At 40.9% G+C, this 16,287-nt stretch overlaps 2 protein-coding genes across 9 annotated transcripts; one reads left to right on the forward strand and one right to left on the reverse strand.

Moving 5' to 3' along the window:
* Positions 1–454: 454 nt before the first annotated feature.
* PIGX (phosphatidylinositol glycan anchor biosynthesis class X) lies at positions 455–8,322 on the reverse strand. 2 transcript variants are annotated; one of them, XM_081864542.1, is made up of 7 exons: positions 8,288–8,322; positions 5,656–5,755; positions 4,712–4,769; positions 3,890–4,031; positions 2,526–2,739; positions 2,188–2,288; positions 455–1,364 (listed from the first exon to the last, which is right to left on the reverse strand). In XM_081864542.1, exons 2-7 carry the CDS (start codon positions 5,741–5,743, stop codon positions 1,206–1,208), a joined length of 762 nt encoding a protein of 253 aa, XP_081720668.1. In that variant the 5' UTR covers positions 5,744–5,755; positions 8,288–8,322; the 3' UTR covers positions 455–1,205. The 2 variants fall into 2 exon arrangements, with proteins under 2 accessions (XP_081720668.1, XP_081720667.1); XM_081864541.1 differs by having other exon boundaries at positions 8,235–8,299.
* A 270-nt stretch (positions 8,323–8,592) lies between these two features.
* CEP19 (centrosomal protein 19) lies at positions 8,593–15,636 on the forward strand. Of its 7 annotated transcripts, none has more exons than XM_081864551.1 (4): positions 8,623–9,172; positions 9,832–11,305; positions 13,181–14,176; positions 15,218–15,636. In XM_081864551.1, exons 1-2 carry the CDS (start codon positions 9,043–9,045, stop codon positions 10,188–10,190), a joined length of 489 nt encoding a protein of 162 aa, XP_081720677.1. In that variant the 5' UTR covers positions 8,623–9,042; the 3' UTR covers positions 10,191–11,305; positions 13,181–14,176; positions 15,218–15,636. The 7 variants fall into 7 exon arrangements, with proteins under 7 accessions (XP_081720678.1, XP_081720677.1, XP_081720676.1 ...); XM_081864550.1 differs by having other exon boundaries at positions 13,181–14,141; positions 15,215–15,636; XM_081864548.1 differs by having other exon boundaries at positions 13,181–13,333; positions 14,024–15,636.
* The last annotated feature ends 651 nt before the right edge of the window (positions 15,637–16,287 follow it).

Consider the following 16,287-nt stretch of genomic DNA (forward strand, 5'->3'; position numbering starts at 1 on the left):
GTATGCAGTATAAAACTGTCAAATTGACATTAAACTAAAAGGAAACAAGGATAAGATAAACAACTGAAGCTCACAGCTGTCCTCCCATTATGTGCTACAGCTGCTCATATATGGAAAGTGGAGAAACAAAAATAACGCATCTGCAATTGTTTTCTGCAGTGGCTCCCTTCCCCCAAACAGATGCAGAGCAATCTTCACAGAGAACCTGAGGTAGTAGCTGAAGTATTGCCTCAGCGATCATCATTCAGCACTTTGTACGGGGAGAACAAAAGACCAGTGTTAAAAGCATCTCATCAGCTAGCGAAAGATGCCACAAAACAAGTCTTTGATATAGTTTTAGTGGAGATCCAAAGAAAATTCTTGATAATTCAGAGACAAGACCAGTACAGGTAAGAAACAACCAAATGGCGTAAATTCAGCCATAAGCTGCAGTTGTACATTTTAAAAAGAGGTAATTTTATTTATGAATTGGTAAATATTTTATGCTGTCCACAAATATGGAAAGTGGCACATCTTTCCCTTTGAACCTATTTTGCATACTAGTAGCCACTTGATGCGTGAAGTTTGTTGACAATAGAAAAGTTAAGAATCTTTGGAGCTGCTCAGTTTTTCCATTAATGAAGCAATTTCCTCCCTGTATTTCCTTGTATTTTCAACGCTAATGATTTACATCCAGTGTTTTCTCAGAACTTGGAATAATTCCACCTGTTCTGTTATCTTCTGAGACATATTTATGCAGTTCATGGTTTAAAAATGAACAGTTTATAAACTTCCTTCCAAAGTATTATTGCCACTTATAATTGTTTCTATTTGTCTGATATCTATGATTGACTACACATGAAAAAAGAACCTGTGTTTGGGGTTTTTAGGGTTCAAAAAATTATCCACCACCCCCCTTTATTGGTGATATCAGAATTGTTAAGTTAGGCAGGTTTCACTATTTCAAAATTTGATTACATGGCAATTTTGAAGGCACATATTTATCTGGTACTAGATCAGCCTATTCAGGAAACATGTACAAAGTTGGGGGGGGAGGAGACTAGAACAGATCAAAAGCAATGCAGCCAAGCATGTGATACCGCACAGTCAAGTAAGAGGCACTTGGCCTGCTCCCAGTCTGTGATGCTGGGCCAATTTTAAGCCTTTTCTTCTGTTCCTGTCTCTGGTTTGTCTGGTGTATTTAGACAGTTTTTCCTTGTTCGGTTTTACTGTGAGCTCTGAACAAAGGAGAAGCATCCATGCTTGAATAAAGCTGAAAGGATAAGACTGGAACACAATATTGTGGTAGCAAGAGTCACTGTGCATACCAACATAAGATGGTGTTTGAGCCCAACTGGTATCTGCAGTTTCAGTTCTTCGGTTACCTACAAAAGAAGATTTGCACATTAGAAGTCAAATAGGGCCACCTTCATTCAAAAGGTATATTCACAATTTAATGGTAATCATTTCTCTTCCTATATTCTTTAATTAAAAATGTATTGCAATCCAGCCGTCCCACACCTTTCAGAGCCTGGGGCAGCTGCTCCCTGCTTCCTTCAGAAGCAGGGAACATAACCTTCTTGGTCTTCCTTGTCAGACCAGAGAAGAACTGCTCACATCATAGGGAAGAATAGATAATCCAACCTACCACTCATTTCCACAAAAGAAAATCTCTGCCTCTTTCCCCTTCCCATCATTCCCTCTGAGGTTTATTAGCCACCAGGAACAGTGTGGAAGTTCCCATCTTCTCATCAGCCCCACCCTTATCTACCTACAGCCTATACTGGCTGCTTTCTGGTGAGGCGACTTGCAAGCAAGCAGCTTCTTAGCCTAGCAGTCTGTTTCAGCATCTTAAAAGTTGCCTTGCACCAACCAACTTTACAGCGCAATCCTACACATGACTATTCAGGATCAAGTTCCAGGAAGTCCAGTGGAGTTTCATCCCATGTGCAGGGAAAGGATTGTAGCCTTCAATCATTTTTCCATAAGCAACGTGGTGAAAAAATTGAAGATTAGCATTTCCAGCCAAACAGCCTTCTCATCTGGAAACAGGAGCTACAATCCTATGAACATTTAGGCTATTAAAATCCCAGTGGAGCCTATTTACCAGGACCAAGCAGTGACAAAAAATTAAAACAGATGAATCAAAATCGTTACAGACAGATCTATTTCTAGAAAAACTAAGAGATGTAAGAAGTATGAACACACATCTTTGAACTTCATGCTATCCCAATGGCATGTGTGTATATTCTTCTGAGAACATGGAGCTTCTATTTCAGTTTCTTTCAAACATTCCAGTGAAAGGAAGACTAAAAGAGAGGGGAGAAACAGAACATAAACTTAATATTCAGGAAAGAGATCACTCATATTTTTCATGAAGTATGTCTCTCAATTCTGTATCTATCTTTACACATCTCCTTAATGCTTCTACAAAAATATAACATTTTATCTGCAAATTTTTAATGATTCTATATTGCCCTGCTTTTATTCTTCTTCCAACTGTTCCCATTCTCATTCCCCAAAGAAGAAAAGTCAGTCTCGCTTACATTTTTGGCAATGCATCAATACATCTGGACTCTTCAGTACAGTAGAGAGTTTCCCATCATTCTCTGCCGGCCGATGATACCGGCAGTGCAGAGGTAATAATGCTCTAAAACAGGAAAAGCATTCAGGGTCAGGTCTCATATAAACGAGGACAGAAACGTCAGCAGCTAAGTACTCGGGAGCTTCCAAATCTATGTTATCCGCCATCATCAATGCCTGTAGAAAAAGTATAACAACATAATTAAAAGCAGGGCATTATTTCACAATATAATCCCATTATAGGCAGTAGCACCACAGCTACCGTATCTTGTAGAGAAGCCCCAAGGCTGGTACCAGTGACTTATTCATGTATAGTACTTGTCTTTTAGTAATGCAGTACAGGTGACTCCCCACTTATTTGGGAGTTACATTCTGAGAAATGTTTGTAACTGGGGAGCCCAATGCAGTATCTAAAGCTTCCTGCCCAACAGCTGTTGAGTGGGGTAGAGAGGCAGAAGGGGGAGCTCCCGTATGCCAATTTTGAGTCTTTGGAGGCTTTTTTTCTGGACTTCTGGCTCACTGTCATCCTCTTTGGGCTCTGGGGAAGGTCTCCTTGTGAGCCACAAGGACTTTCCAGCTCTCTCCCACCACTTCAGGTTAGAGTTTGTTTGCCTGTCTGTCTGTCTGTCTGTCTGTTTCCTGGCACTGCACATATATGCAGTTGCACGTGAGTCGAATGTGTGTAAATGAAGGGAGGATGCTTGTATTGTGAAATAATGTTCTTAACAACAACTTAACAATGCAAGCGAAAATTGTCAGGGGTGTCAGTAAAGTAAAATGGAAGTTAAAAACAACGTGAGTAATAAAGACAACTTCAGAAAGAAGCAGGGGAGACACTGTATTGTTTTTGGCAAATACCCAAAATAGACTCATCTCCAATGGTTTCTTAATCGAGTGCCTACTTGTACCTTTAAAACATGAACCCAGGAATGTAACATTACAGCTAGCACTTACAATAACAGTTACAAGGATCCAAAAAGCTATGTAAGGCCAGTATGATTTGGTCCGTCTTTGATTATCAATATTTTATGCCATAAGTAGCCAACCTGGTGCCCTCCAGAAGTTGTTGCATTACATCTCCCATCATCCCTGACAATCCTATACACACTCATCTGGGATCAAGTCCCACTGAGTTCAGTGGGGCTAACTTAAGAGGAGGTATGTATAGTATTGCTCTGCCACAGATAGAGCAGTTAGGCTCATAACTGTTTGCTTCCAAGAAGGGACAGGTGCTTTTATGCCATTAGAAGCCTAACTTTATGTACATCTAGCCATTTCATGCCCTATTAGCTTTCCAAGCCCACAAAAGTCATCCCAAAAACCTTACCTCAGAGAGATTGTGCTTTTGTAAAGATGTCAATTCATAGGGATCCACATATAGTCCTTTTGGTAAGTGTACCTTAGTTGCCACCATGCAGCTTCTGAGGCTTTCGTCAGCTGTACTGATATTTACCCAAATCAGCAGATTTCTAACATTTAAAACAAGAAGCTTTTACAACAGAATGCCTTCAAAACATACCAATCTCACTTGTGTATAAAGTACTTTTAAAAGACTGTGTTACTATATTTTTAATCTGCAGGTTTTTCCTATGGCTACAGGGCCCCACATATTTGGGTCTGGGGAAACTGAGAATGTTTCTGAGAGATTTATCACTAACATTCAATTTTATGTGTTTTAATTGTTGGTTGTAAGTTGCTTTGTTTTGCCCTCGGCAAGTTAAAGCAACTAACTAACTAACTAGTGTTTTAATTGTAGCCATGTGTCTTTTTCCATATTTCTGCTCTGAGACCATTTTCTGGTATGTGGCAATAAATAAATGGTAATAACCCCCAGTGAAACTCAGAAGAAACTCACAACATATAACTTTTTCATCTTTGTATTAATGGACAGTTGAAGCTGAGAAGTCTCAATCTAATTGGCTCTACATCACTTTAATTGGACTAAGATTCAATACAACTAGATATTGGTTCAATGGAGTACCAGCATCCCACAGCATCCATAAACATGCCACTAGAACATTTAGTTTAACATATCAGTTCACTTGACTACGTACGTACTGCCATGGTAAAGCAGATGCAAAAGAATTCAGGTCTTATTAAGACACTAATAACAGAACCACTAACCAATATCTGTTTGTCATAAACCCACCTGTGAAAGCCATCTTTCAAAAGCTGTTGCCTGACCTCAGGACACATGTTCTGTGCATCTATAAAAACAGAAAATACATGAGAAACTGACATATTTTAAAGCAATCTAAAACCCCATTTCAACACAGTCAGTGTTTGTTCTTCTGTTCCTTAGGAGCGCCTTTTACAGGACAGAGGAACTGAAGTAATTTTGATCAATAAAAAGATTATTCTCTCTTGAAGCCATGGCGGACAACAGACTTTTAATCCAGTTTTGCAATTAGTTGCTGACTAATAGCCTAAAAAACCCAGTGGCAACCACACTAGCCCTTACACCTCCCTACCACCAATTCTAGAAGGCACGGCTTACAGCTAAAGAAAAACAAAAGATTTATGTTTGCAGTGAGCCTCCCACCACAAAAAACTGAGCCTTCCAACAACCAGAACACTCCACTGTTTCTGACAGTGTTCCCTCTATGTCAGAGAGAGGGAAAGAAGCTAGCAACAATCAGAAATCACCATTGTGTTTCCCTGGGTAGAGAAGCAATGCATAAATCAATGGCTGCTGAATTCTCCTCAGGGTGGAGGAAGACATTCAAATGCAGCAGAAGTAGGGATGTGCTAGGAGTAGATATCAAAACACTTGTTTCTAATTAGGCAGTTTAAATATTGCCATCTAACCACTCACAATGGTCCTGAGTTACTCCTGTGGGCTCAGTGGACTGCTCAACAATGTAAAATGATTTTACATAAAGGAAAAAGACATAACATAAGCTTATTGAATGTGTTAGAATATAGTCAATAAGGCAATGAAGTGGATTTGCATACATCTATTAAAAATGCAAACACGGTATCAATAAAGGACAGTTAAGCACTCTGCAACACATATGGAATCCAAGAAAAAGAATAATGTACAACGTTTGTTCACCAACTAGCTTCGGGAAAATAACATGGATTTCAACTTACACAAGCATTTTGGTATGCACACACAAAAAATGATCCAAAATGAGTGGATACTTGTCTGAAGAAGCACATTCTTTTCCTGCTGAAACATCTCAGAATAAAACTACAAGGAAAAACAAATCACATTAAAGAATAGGAGCTTTTGTCCATGGCTTAGAACTTGATTTGTGACAAAACTGTGTGGAAGTAACAGTAACAGTAACAATTAATTCACTCTAAGACAGGGGTTGTCAGCTTGGTCCCTAGCACCGACTAGTGGGCATTTCTGGATTCTAGGTGGGCAATAGGGGATTCTACGGCACAAGCTGAATCCTCCTTCCATCGAGCACTGGTGGGCAGTAAGGAAATTTTACCATCAAGAAAGATGCATTAGTAGGTGGTAGGTATAGAAAGGTTGACTAAGATAAGTCTTTAAATGGAAATTCCCAAGAAAGAAAATAATAAGCAAAGTGAAACATTATTGCTTTTAGGGTATGTGCATTTTTCCAGACCTTCTCAGGATTGTATCACAGCATGCTTTGGCTCAAACTATGAATATCTGTGCCCCAATTACACTGAAAGCCTGAGATAATGTAGAGCTTCACAACAATGAAGGAATATAAGATATACACTGCCATGTCCATATGGGCCCTACAATTAGCCATCTGAAGGCCATGTTTAAATCAATGTTATCCCTGCTCATATGTCTCTGAAACCCAGTGTCTGTAACAAAATTAACAAAAGTTACAGATGGGTAGCCGTGTTGGTCTGCCATAGTCAAAACAAAATAAAAAAAATTCCTTCCAGTAGCACCTAAAAGTGTAACTTAGAATCACTTAACTCAGCCATATGAAAACTCTGATCATAATTATATAAAAAACACAACCCCTGCACCCAAGCCTGGAAAGTTAGATGTCTGTATTTAACTTATCTAGCCTACACTGCATTGTTCTAGTTAAAATGTTATTGTGTAGTACGTGTTCATGATGAGCAATGCAATCCCATCCATATCCTCAGACAAGAAAAGATAATGTGGCAGGTGGGTGGGGAAATGACTCCTGCTTGGAAGTGGAAATTGTCACTGTGGGAAGATAACCAAGGAGAATCAACACTCTATTCATGTCACTACAACGTATACAGGCATATGAAGTTAATGGCACTGCAGCACCTAAGCCATCTTGTCACAGAATCAGAGATCACAAGTGTATAGCCTGTGGGGAGAGCTGTGTATTCCTCTTTCTTTCCCTCTTTGGAAGAAAACCAGGGACATAAAACCAGGGACATAACTACTCCACCCTACAGCCTTTTCCATCCACTGTTGTGAATGTTCTTTGAAGATGCCTTGACAGAGATACAGTCCATGCTGACAGTATTCTACCATGTACAGTGGTACCTCGGGTTAAGTACTTAATTCTGTTCTTATCCTGAAGCAAAGTTCTTAACCTGAAGCACTATTTCTGGCTTAGTGGAGTGTGTAACCTGAAGCGTATGTAACCTGAAGCGTATGTAACCCAAAGTACCACTGTATATGGATTTATAAAGCCTTAATGTGGCCAAACAAATCATATGTATGTATGCTACTTTGTATGTATTATTATGTATGAACTGGCACTTTTACAAGTGCCACTTGCAAGAAACCAATACTCCAGTGTGACAGCACTCCTCACTGATATTAGGCAGGCACCTTCACTGTATTGTTTTTGGCACCTGCTAGATTATTTTTTTTAGGCAAGCTTACCCATACTTTATTTAATTATGTACATTGTTAACAACTGTTGGTTTTACTTATATTTGCTCTTAACATTCAATTTTATCAATACTTTAATGAATATTTTTGTTCCGTTTATCATTTATTTCACAAAATTTATATACCACTTGATTGTAACCACTTAGGGGATTTGGTTGATTAATCGGTATATAAATTCTATTAAATAAATAATATAAATAATGTGTTTCCAATCTCATGCCCGCTATATATTTATATCATCCATACAAGAGTGCTCCTGTTTTTGCCAGCTATGTTCCCTTGGGAGCTTTGAGCTTGGCAGCCAAGAAGCCTGCCTGAGCCATCAACAGACTTACAAGGAAATAAGCCCCAGTGAAATAATCTTTTTTCCCCTCCGCATAGAGGAGGAACTATATAAAAAGAGAAGACCCTTCTACTTGTCGTATTAAAGACACTTCTGTCAACAGTTTGGAATTTTTGAAGCAAATTGAATTATTTTGCAAACTCGCACGAGGCAGGAGCATTCAACCTTCCGAAGAATACCTATCTCAAGCATTTGGGGGCACAAAGGGAGAGAGGGGAAGCAATCCGAAAACTAGTGACGGCGAGTGCAACTTTCTGAAGCAGAAACCACCCCAGGCTCCCCCGGAGAGGAGAAGATCTAGCGGTGCCCCAGGAAGCAGCCCTTTCGCTTGGTCTAAATGTCACTAGGCGACGCTGCTAGGCGACCATTCCCACGACCCGAAGGTTGGCGGTCCGCAGGGCCACTGAGCTCCCCCGCCCGCTTCCCGCAAGCACCCAGTCAAGAGTATCCCCTCGGAATATGCTGCCTCCCGGGTTGAAGATACGAGGGCGGGAGGGCCAGCTCTTCCCGCACCTCGAGAGGGCCGCGGGGTCTAAATCCCCGGCAGCCCAACGGTGCCCCCTTACTTCATGGACTTCCTCTTCCGCCCACAACCAAGGTCCTCCCCCTCTTCCAGAGCGTCCTCATGGGCGCCTGACTTGGAGAGCATAGTTGGACTGACCTCCACCTAGCCAGGGCCTCCGCCTTTCTCAGGACCATAGGAAGAAGGCAAGGAAGCGAGGAAAAGCAAACAGAAGCTCCGCGGAACCTCTGCGAAGACGTCCCTTCGCAGGCACGTTCAGGGACAGCAAGGCCGAAGGGGGCCTGATAGAGCGGCGGCGGCGAGGTGTTGTCATGGTGACGAGTTGGATGCTGGCGCGCGTGCGCCGCGCTGCGGCTGCAGCCGATGCAGAGGAAAGTAGGAAGCAGTGAGGTCCTTGGGGCCTCGGAAGAAGGGAGGAGCCGCGGTGCGTACGCAGGCTGGGCAGAGGCCGGGACTCGGTTTCTCCCTCGCCTGCCTTAGTCGCCCTGCTCGCCTTTGGAAACAAACTGTTTTTAAAAGCTGAGGCGCTGAATGGGGGGGGGGGTCTGAGAGGGATGCTCTCCTAGGTGGCGAAATACGAGTTTCGCTATTCAGTGCACAGTGCCACTCAAGCATGCCGTTGTGAAGCCACTGGCAGTTTTTAAAATCTGAAGTGGGATCCTGTTTCATAAGGGGTTTAAAACTTCTTGGTCCTTTTAAACACCGCTAGCGTGTCTCAATAGCTTATCAAAATAAAAAGTAAAGTTGGCTCACTGGGCATGGATGAATGTGGTGTCTTCTGACTGAGCCTACAGCAGGATGTCTTACGTGGCAAAGAAGTGTGGCATCAAATTAAACCCTCCCTCTATTGTTTTAATCTATGAAGATCAGCTCAGGAATAATATACGCAAGCGCATCATGCCTATCCGGAATTTCTCCAAGTTCTCAGGTATAGCATGCTTATTTTTCTAACCTATCGCTGGTTCCTTCCCCAAATAGGCAAGTTCAGATACTGCTGCCACCACAGGAGTTTGTCTAGCACAACCTTCACCAAACTGGTGCCCTCCAGATGTTTTGAACTACACTTCCCATCAGCTCCAATGAGTGGCTGTTAGCTAAGGCTGATGGGAATTGTAGTCCAAAACTTCTGGAGGGCACCAGGTTGATGAAGCCTGATCTAGCAGCTCAGCATTGGAGATGGTGGACAATCCAATATGCAGGGGGGAAGGAATAATTCCTTAAGCACAGGTGGGAATACTGGCAACAATCTGTAAACTACACATTGTTTAGTTATCATTGAATGCACATGACCACATTCAGGATTGCGTTTGAGAAAGGTACTGTTTCAGCCATTTAGTTCTTAAGCTTTTGTGCATTTTATAGTGGAATTTGGCTTTTCACTCTACAGAAGGCAGCAGGTGTGATATATATATATAGTCCGCATCTCCCTCTGTTCCTCACAAATAGACATGAAAGAGGTGAGAAATAGTCCTCAGAGACATATATTTCCGGATTAGCTTTAGGAAAAACATTTTAAAATGCATATTTACAAATAAACAAAATTATGCATTTTTGTTACCTGGACTTTTTGTCTTTTCATTCGTGCAGATTGCAGCAGGGCAGCAGAACAGCTAAAGAATAATCCTCGGCACAAGACTTATTTAGAAGGTGTCTCAATGGAACAGCTACAAAAATTACACAATTTGCTGAGATGCCAGTTGGGGGGACAAAATCTGACTCAGGGTCTTGAGCAAATTCAGCGGGAAGAAACAATTGACCCAGAAGAGGACCTGAACAAACTAGATGACAAGGAGCTAGCCAAAAGGAAAGAAATTATGGATGCATTGTTTGAAAAGAACAGGAAAAAGAAAGATGACCCTGATTTTGTCTACAACGTAGAGGTGAAGTTCCCACAAGAAGAGCTTGAAGCCTGTGAGTGGGATGATGAATCAGATGATGAGTTTTGATCCATAATCAAGCCGTGGATTGATGAGTCTTCTCATATTGGGAATATATATCTCATGCCCCTTCATATTTTAGCAACCAAACTTGAGTAATCAGTCAGCTGCTACATTTTATACTGTGAAATTAGATCAAGACTTACATTTTTTAAAAAAATGTAAACATGTTAATGAAAAAGTGTTCGGGGGTGCTTGATGAAAAAGATACAACCAGACTCAAAAGAGTTTTATATAGACTGTATGCTAGTTCTTTGCCATTGTAAATAAAACAATGGATCTACTTCAGTACTTCACACTGCAGCATTAACTTTGCAAAAAAATTAACTCTGCAAGTAATTGATGTCTTATTTATTGTTTTGCAATGTTGTTTAATTACCAGAGGTGCCAGTTTGTCCGTTGAACTTCCAAACTTTCAGTTACCTCTCTATTTTTCTTTAATGCATCAGAATATGAGCTACAATATTTGATGGTTTAATATTACTGTTTCACACTGAAGTGATACCGTTGTTTTTTTGTTTTTGTTTTTAAAGAATTGCTTTTGGGGAATCACAGTGAAACCATTTATTTTTAAGTATGCAGGGCTGTGTTGAAACTAATGCTCTTAAGTTATTGTTAACATGGGGTTTTTGGGGTGTGATAAAGAATGATTTAGAAGTCAAATTAACGAGCAGTCCTAAAGCCAGCTGAGAGGCCATAAGAAACATTAAGCAGCATTGTGCTAGCAAAGAGGGAGTCCTTACTACACTAGCAGAAAGCACTGCTAACATATAAAAGTAATAGGGGAGGAGGCAGGGGAAAAACTGCTCTCCCCCTTTCTACCTTGATTGGAGCGAAGGAATTGATTATTCCTTTGCCACAGAATCAAACAGACACTAACTTAGGATTGTTCTGTTTCAGTTAGTCTTTTATGTGGTGCTAATAATGGATGCTTTATTGTGATATTAAAATTATATGCTTTCTGTTTCCATTTTTATGTAGTCAGACCTGAAGAAACAACTGTCCAATAAAGTAATTTTGAAAAACTGAAAGAGTCGGTAATGTTGACAGAATTAAATGATGTCTGATAACAAGAATGACAGGTGTATGAAATTATGGCAACAATAGACTACTTTTTAGAAAAGGTTATTGAGTCTGCCTAAAGAATGTGTTAGCCACTGTATTTTTTTTTTCTAAGGGCCCTGCAGGTGAGCTACTGAATAGTGTAATAAATGTGCACTAGTTTTCCCTTCTCAGTTTCACCTCCATAGCTGGGAGTCCAGCTAAATCAATGTGAAACTGAAAAGGCACTTCTGATGCTTCACCAATGCAGTTCTCTTGTTTACTGACCCTGTTGTGGGTCCCATTCCGTAGAATTTTAACCCAGTTTGGGAAAGGGTGTGTGTATGTGAGTTGGGCTCAGAGAATACATGAAGACACCACAAAATATATATTTATACACACAAACACACATTCAAATTCAAAAATGTACCCCAAGACACATGTATGCAAACAATAAATTTCAAACATATATAAAATTTGGTCTCCAGAGGGCAATGTTTTATTACTTAACTACTCACTTTTGGCAAATTTCTTCACTTTGCAGGAACCTCAGAACATTTAAAAGTATCTCTCCAGGCACAGAGCAGCTTAGGAATAAGTTGCATTGCTCCTTGGACACTGTACACTCACGAGTGTTTGGAAAAGTATTAAAACTGATTAATTGGATTTTTTAATTTTTATTTACTTGACAGGAGGCCTTTTTCAGTAAGACATATACTTGTGATAGAAAGTTTCTTTGTGAAGCCAATTACATTCTAACTGTATAACCTGCAACATGATAAAAGAAATGAACACTCGATTTGTTTTTATTATTGCTTGTTAGCCGCCCTGAGCCCGGCCTTGGCTGGGGAGGGCGGGGTATAAATAATAATAATAATAATAATAATAATAATAATAATAATAATAATAATTAGATGCTAGACCTCCTTTATAAAAAGAGTACATCTGGTAATGTTAGCTGCCTTCCTATTTTATGAGGCCAAAGTTTAAGTTATATTTAAAATGTCTAATAGCCCAATCAGAAGAAAGATAAAGGGATACAGTATTGTGAAAGATTATTATTATTATCCCAATGTATGTATTGCAGTTACAGTCTTCAAGGTCATCCCTTGCATGTACTGTATTGAGATCGTTTTTCCAAACCCAGATGTTTAAATTTTGGAACACCATCCAATCAGCATGCAGCAATGGTCAGATATGTTCCCACTTGGTCAGCCAGCCACAGAATTGCTAGGCTGCACTCAGATGAGGAATAAATGGAAGTAGGGTGTGAGGATATAGCCTGCTCAGAAAATGATCACCACAAACACAAAATGTGTTAACAAGCTTCTATACCTACAGTGATTGTAGATGTATAATAGGTTACTTTTTATATTTAAAAATTGACTTTTCTGCAGTAAGGGGAAATTAAAATTAAAAGATGTGCCAGCTGACCATATGATGATGGTGTGTGGATGCTGCCAAAAATTGCATGCATAAAGAATACCAATTTCTCAGTAAGCTGCAGTCCATAGACTCCTTTCCCCAAAAATATTTGCAGCACGAATCCCGTTGTTTAGAGTAGGGACCTATGAATCTGCCAGTTTCAGTTGTCTTAGGTTTCTCATTTTTCCAAACTTAAATTCAGTTCTCTACATTTCCACAGCAGTTTGAGATTTCTTCCTTTAAAAAAAATGAACACTTACCAGCATTTTAGTGCACATTTCTCCTCATACACCCATATTTGGAAGCAATTACCCCTTATATAATGCAATTATATATGTTATTTTAACTCACAAATAGATTTTTAGGTACTTTTCCCCTAATATATGCATTTTTTCCATATTTGGTTGGAGAACTGCATCACAAAATTTGAAGAAGTGTGAATTTCATAAGATAGTTGTGTTTTGATTTGCATATTGGTTGAAAAGTAGGAATTAGATAGTTTTTCATGAAATTACAAACAAATTCTCCATCAGTTCAGAGGAGCAAGAAACTGACATGAGAGCAGCAATGAAGCAGAAACGAGATAAGAGGATGCAGAGTGGAGTGGAAGGTGGGATTAAGGAAGCAAGTGGTCCAAATAAGGGATGCTTATAAGACCATCTGAGAGGCCTAGGAATCGGATGCAGGTAACAAATGTCAAGAGAGAATGACTGGGAGAAGCAAACTGGGAGTGGTGGGATGGAGTTTAACTCTATCTGCAGTTATCCTGACAAAACTGTCTTTGCATTTCAAGGGAGGCTCCCACTGCTGCCAATTAATGCATTCACACAATTAACAGGGCATCTAGATTGGTCCTAAGCCAGCAGGCAAAGGCTGCGATGAAGGAAAGGGAAAGGAGGGAGATCAGAGCTGACTGAGAACACAGAAGGGAAGCTTGGGCTGGCATTCAACCTACTCACTCCTACGGCCCACATTATTGGCTATATTTCCATATGCATTCCCATCATTTGGTGTGCATTGCACTAGTGGCTAGAGGGTGGGACATGGGCATAAGTGTGGAAAAATAATTATTTTAGGAATTGGGTGCTGATAGGCATCTCTATATCACATTACAGAACTATCGAAGGATTTTGTGGAATCCTCATCGACAAAAGCGTTTGGGGCGGGGAAAACTAGGCTGATCAAAAGCAGCCACAAATCATTTGGGATAAATCAATCTGTCTGTGAAATAGATGAAATGGAGGGGAATTTGCCAGTTGAGCCACATTCTTTAATGGTATTTTAAACATACATTGATTGATTGATTGATTGATTGAGTACTGCTTTTCCTTGAGGCACTCCAGTCTCTGTTTCATGCCTCTCCTCCTCTCACAAAGATTCTAGAAATGGACCACATAAAACACCAGCAAGCAAACTTGTGGCAGAAAGAAAGTGCGGCAACATCGTGCGGCAGAAGGGAAAAGCCACTGAAAGAGCATGTAAAGAAGCATTGAGGTAAAGGCAGCTGGAGGCTAGCCAAATACACAAGGGTAAGCTCAGCTGGCTGAATATTGTTGTTGCACAAAGCAGGGCAATGCACTGATGTGGCCCACACTGTAGGCACATGTTGAAAACCTAGACTCCATATCTGGGTTGCATACGTACCAAGCATTTAAAGTGCACAGCTCCCCCTCCCAAACTATGTGGGGAACTATAGTTCATTATGGGTGCTGGGAACTGTAGCTCTGTGAGAAGTAAACTACAGTTCCAAGAATTCTTTTGGGGAAAGTCATGTGCTTTAAATGTATGGGTTATCAGCTGATCATCAAGGCTTCTGTGCACAGTGCCATGCAAGAACAGCTCGCCTGACACCGCTGCAGCATCAAGTGATTGGCAGGTGGGGGAGACAAGGGTGGGACCTGCCAGTTGGATCCAGTCCTGCCCCCGCGATCTAGAGGACTGTAGGAAACTGGAGGTAGTAATATAAAGGCATGTTAAGGCTGTTAAGTAACTCTGTGAGGGGAAAACTACAGTGCACAGAATTCTTTGAGAAAGAACGAATGTGTTTTGAGTGTACTTTAAAGGTATAGTGTGTACACAGCCTTGAAGTCAAACATGTGGAGCAACTTCGCTGAAAAGTGCTGTGTTTGAGGTTAGCAGAAAATTGTACCCAGGGTGGTTGACTGGTGGTGCCTCATTCACACATGAAAGCTTTCAGTGTGCTGACCTCTAGGCTCAAAAAGTTCAAAAGGACTCAAAGGCTAGCCCAATCTAGACCAGCTCCTTGTCAAAAACCTGGGCCATCCCACTCAATAGCCCCCTCACCCCAGATCAGGGTTTCAGTCTGAGCCACAAGCTTGGGACATGAGCCCAGGCCTTCAGATGATTCAGCTCATGCCTTCACAGAACTTCTTTTAGCTTTCCTTGTAACTGATGTGGTTTCTCCATCGGTGTACTTTGACCAGATAAAACGCGAAGTTAATTCCTTTTTCTCCCTAACCACCTACCAATTTTCTGTTGGGCAACACCCGATGCCGATTCTGCTAACCACATCCTGAACTGAGTAATTTTTTTCCCTCTTACAAAAGCAGAACCAGTTAATCTTCACTGATCGTACTACAGAGGAAGCTAAGACATCTGCCTAATACAGGAAAAGAGGCACAGTCATTTCTGGCATCTCCCAGCACATCAAAAATAACAGGGCATTTTGTACCACCATACTCAGTTTGGGGATAGCAACGATGAAAACATTTGGAGGAACAGATGCCAGAAATTACAGTCTATCTCCTTTCCAAGGCACCTTTTGCAGTTTATTAAAAGTTTTAATTAACCTAACCAATCCAACAGTTAAACATTACAACCATAATGTTTCTATATCCAGGAGTCTGACTTGGCTCCCACAAATAATTCTTTTCCTGGCACTCCCAAGACCCCATCCATTTTTGTAGTGGCAGAAAAATGAGAGGAGAATAAAGTTGGCATGGTGCTCTGCTGGACAAATTCAATTAAATCTCTCTCTCCAGATGTTTGGTGGGGGCTGCTTGTCAGACTTTGTGTGTCTGTATCCTATATGGTTGCGCATGCGTATGTGCAAGAGTATTCATGCAATCGTGTGGGGTGACTACATCCATCACTGGCATATGACCACTACTGGTCAAGGCTGAATGTGTCTCTCAGGCCAAAAATATTTAGCCACTCCTGCCTTAGAATTTATTCACTATTTACCCTGCACGTAAAACAAGTAAGTCTCAGTCACAGTAGCCTAGTGGTGCCGCCTTGAAGACTGTGCTAATTATGCATGACTTTTCACAGGAAACAATATTCTTCTTCATGAGGTAAGTGAAGTGGACAGCTCTGCACATAATATTTAGGTTGCACTACCTCGTGATTGACATGAGGCGAAGTGAAACACAAGCATCCGAAACTGTCCTGTTCTTTCATTTGAACTGTGCATTACTTATTGGTAACTGAAACCTGACCCTATGTTTCAGAACGAAAAGTCGACCAAGATGCACCCACACATCTGCAGGGTGTGCAGGCATCAGATTCAGAACATAGCCCGAGGTTTTTGCAGCATGTGGTTTTCCTGCCTGTAAACCTCTACCACAGGGACGCCTCAAACAGCTAGCGTTGATCCACGTACATACCAAAAACAAGCTGC

The sequence above is a fragment of the Podarcis erhardii genome (assembly GCF_964252035.2).
Source record: "Podarcis erhardii genome assembly, chromosome: 5".
NCBI lineage: Eukaryota > Metazoa > Chordata > Lepidosauria > Squamata > Lacertidae > Podarcis > Podarcis erhardii.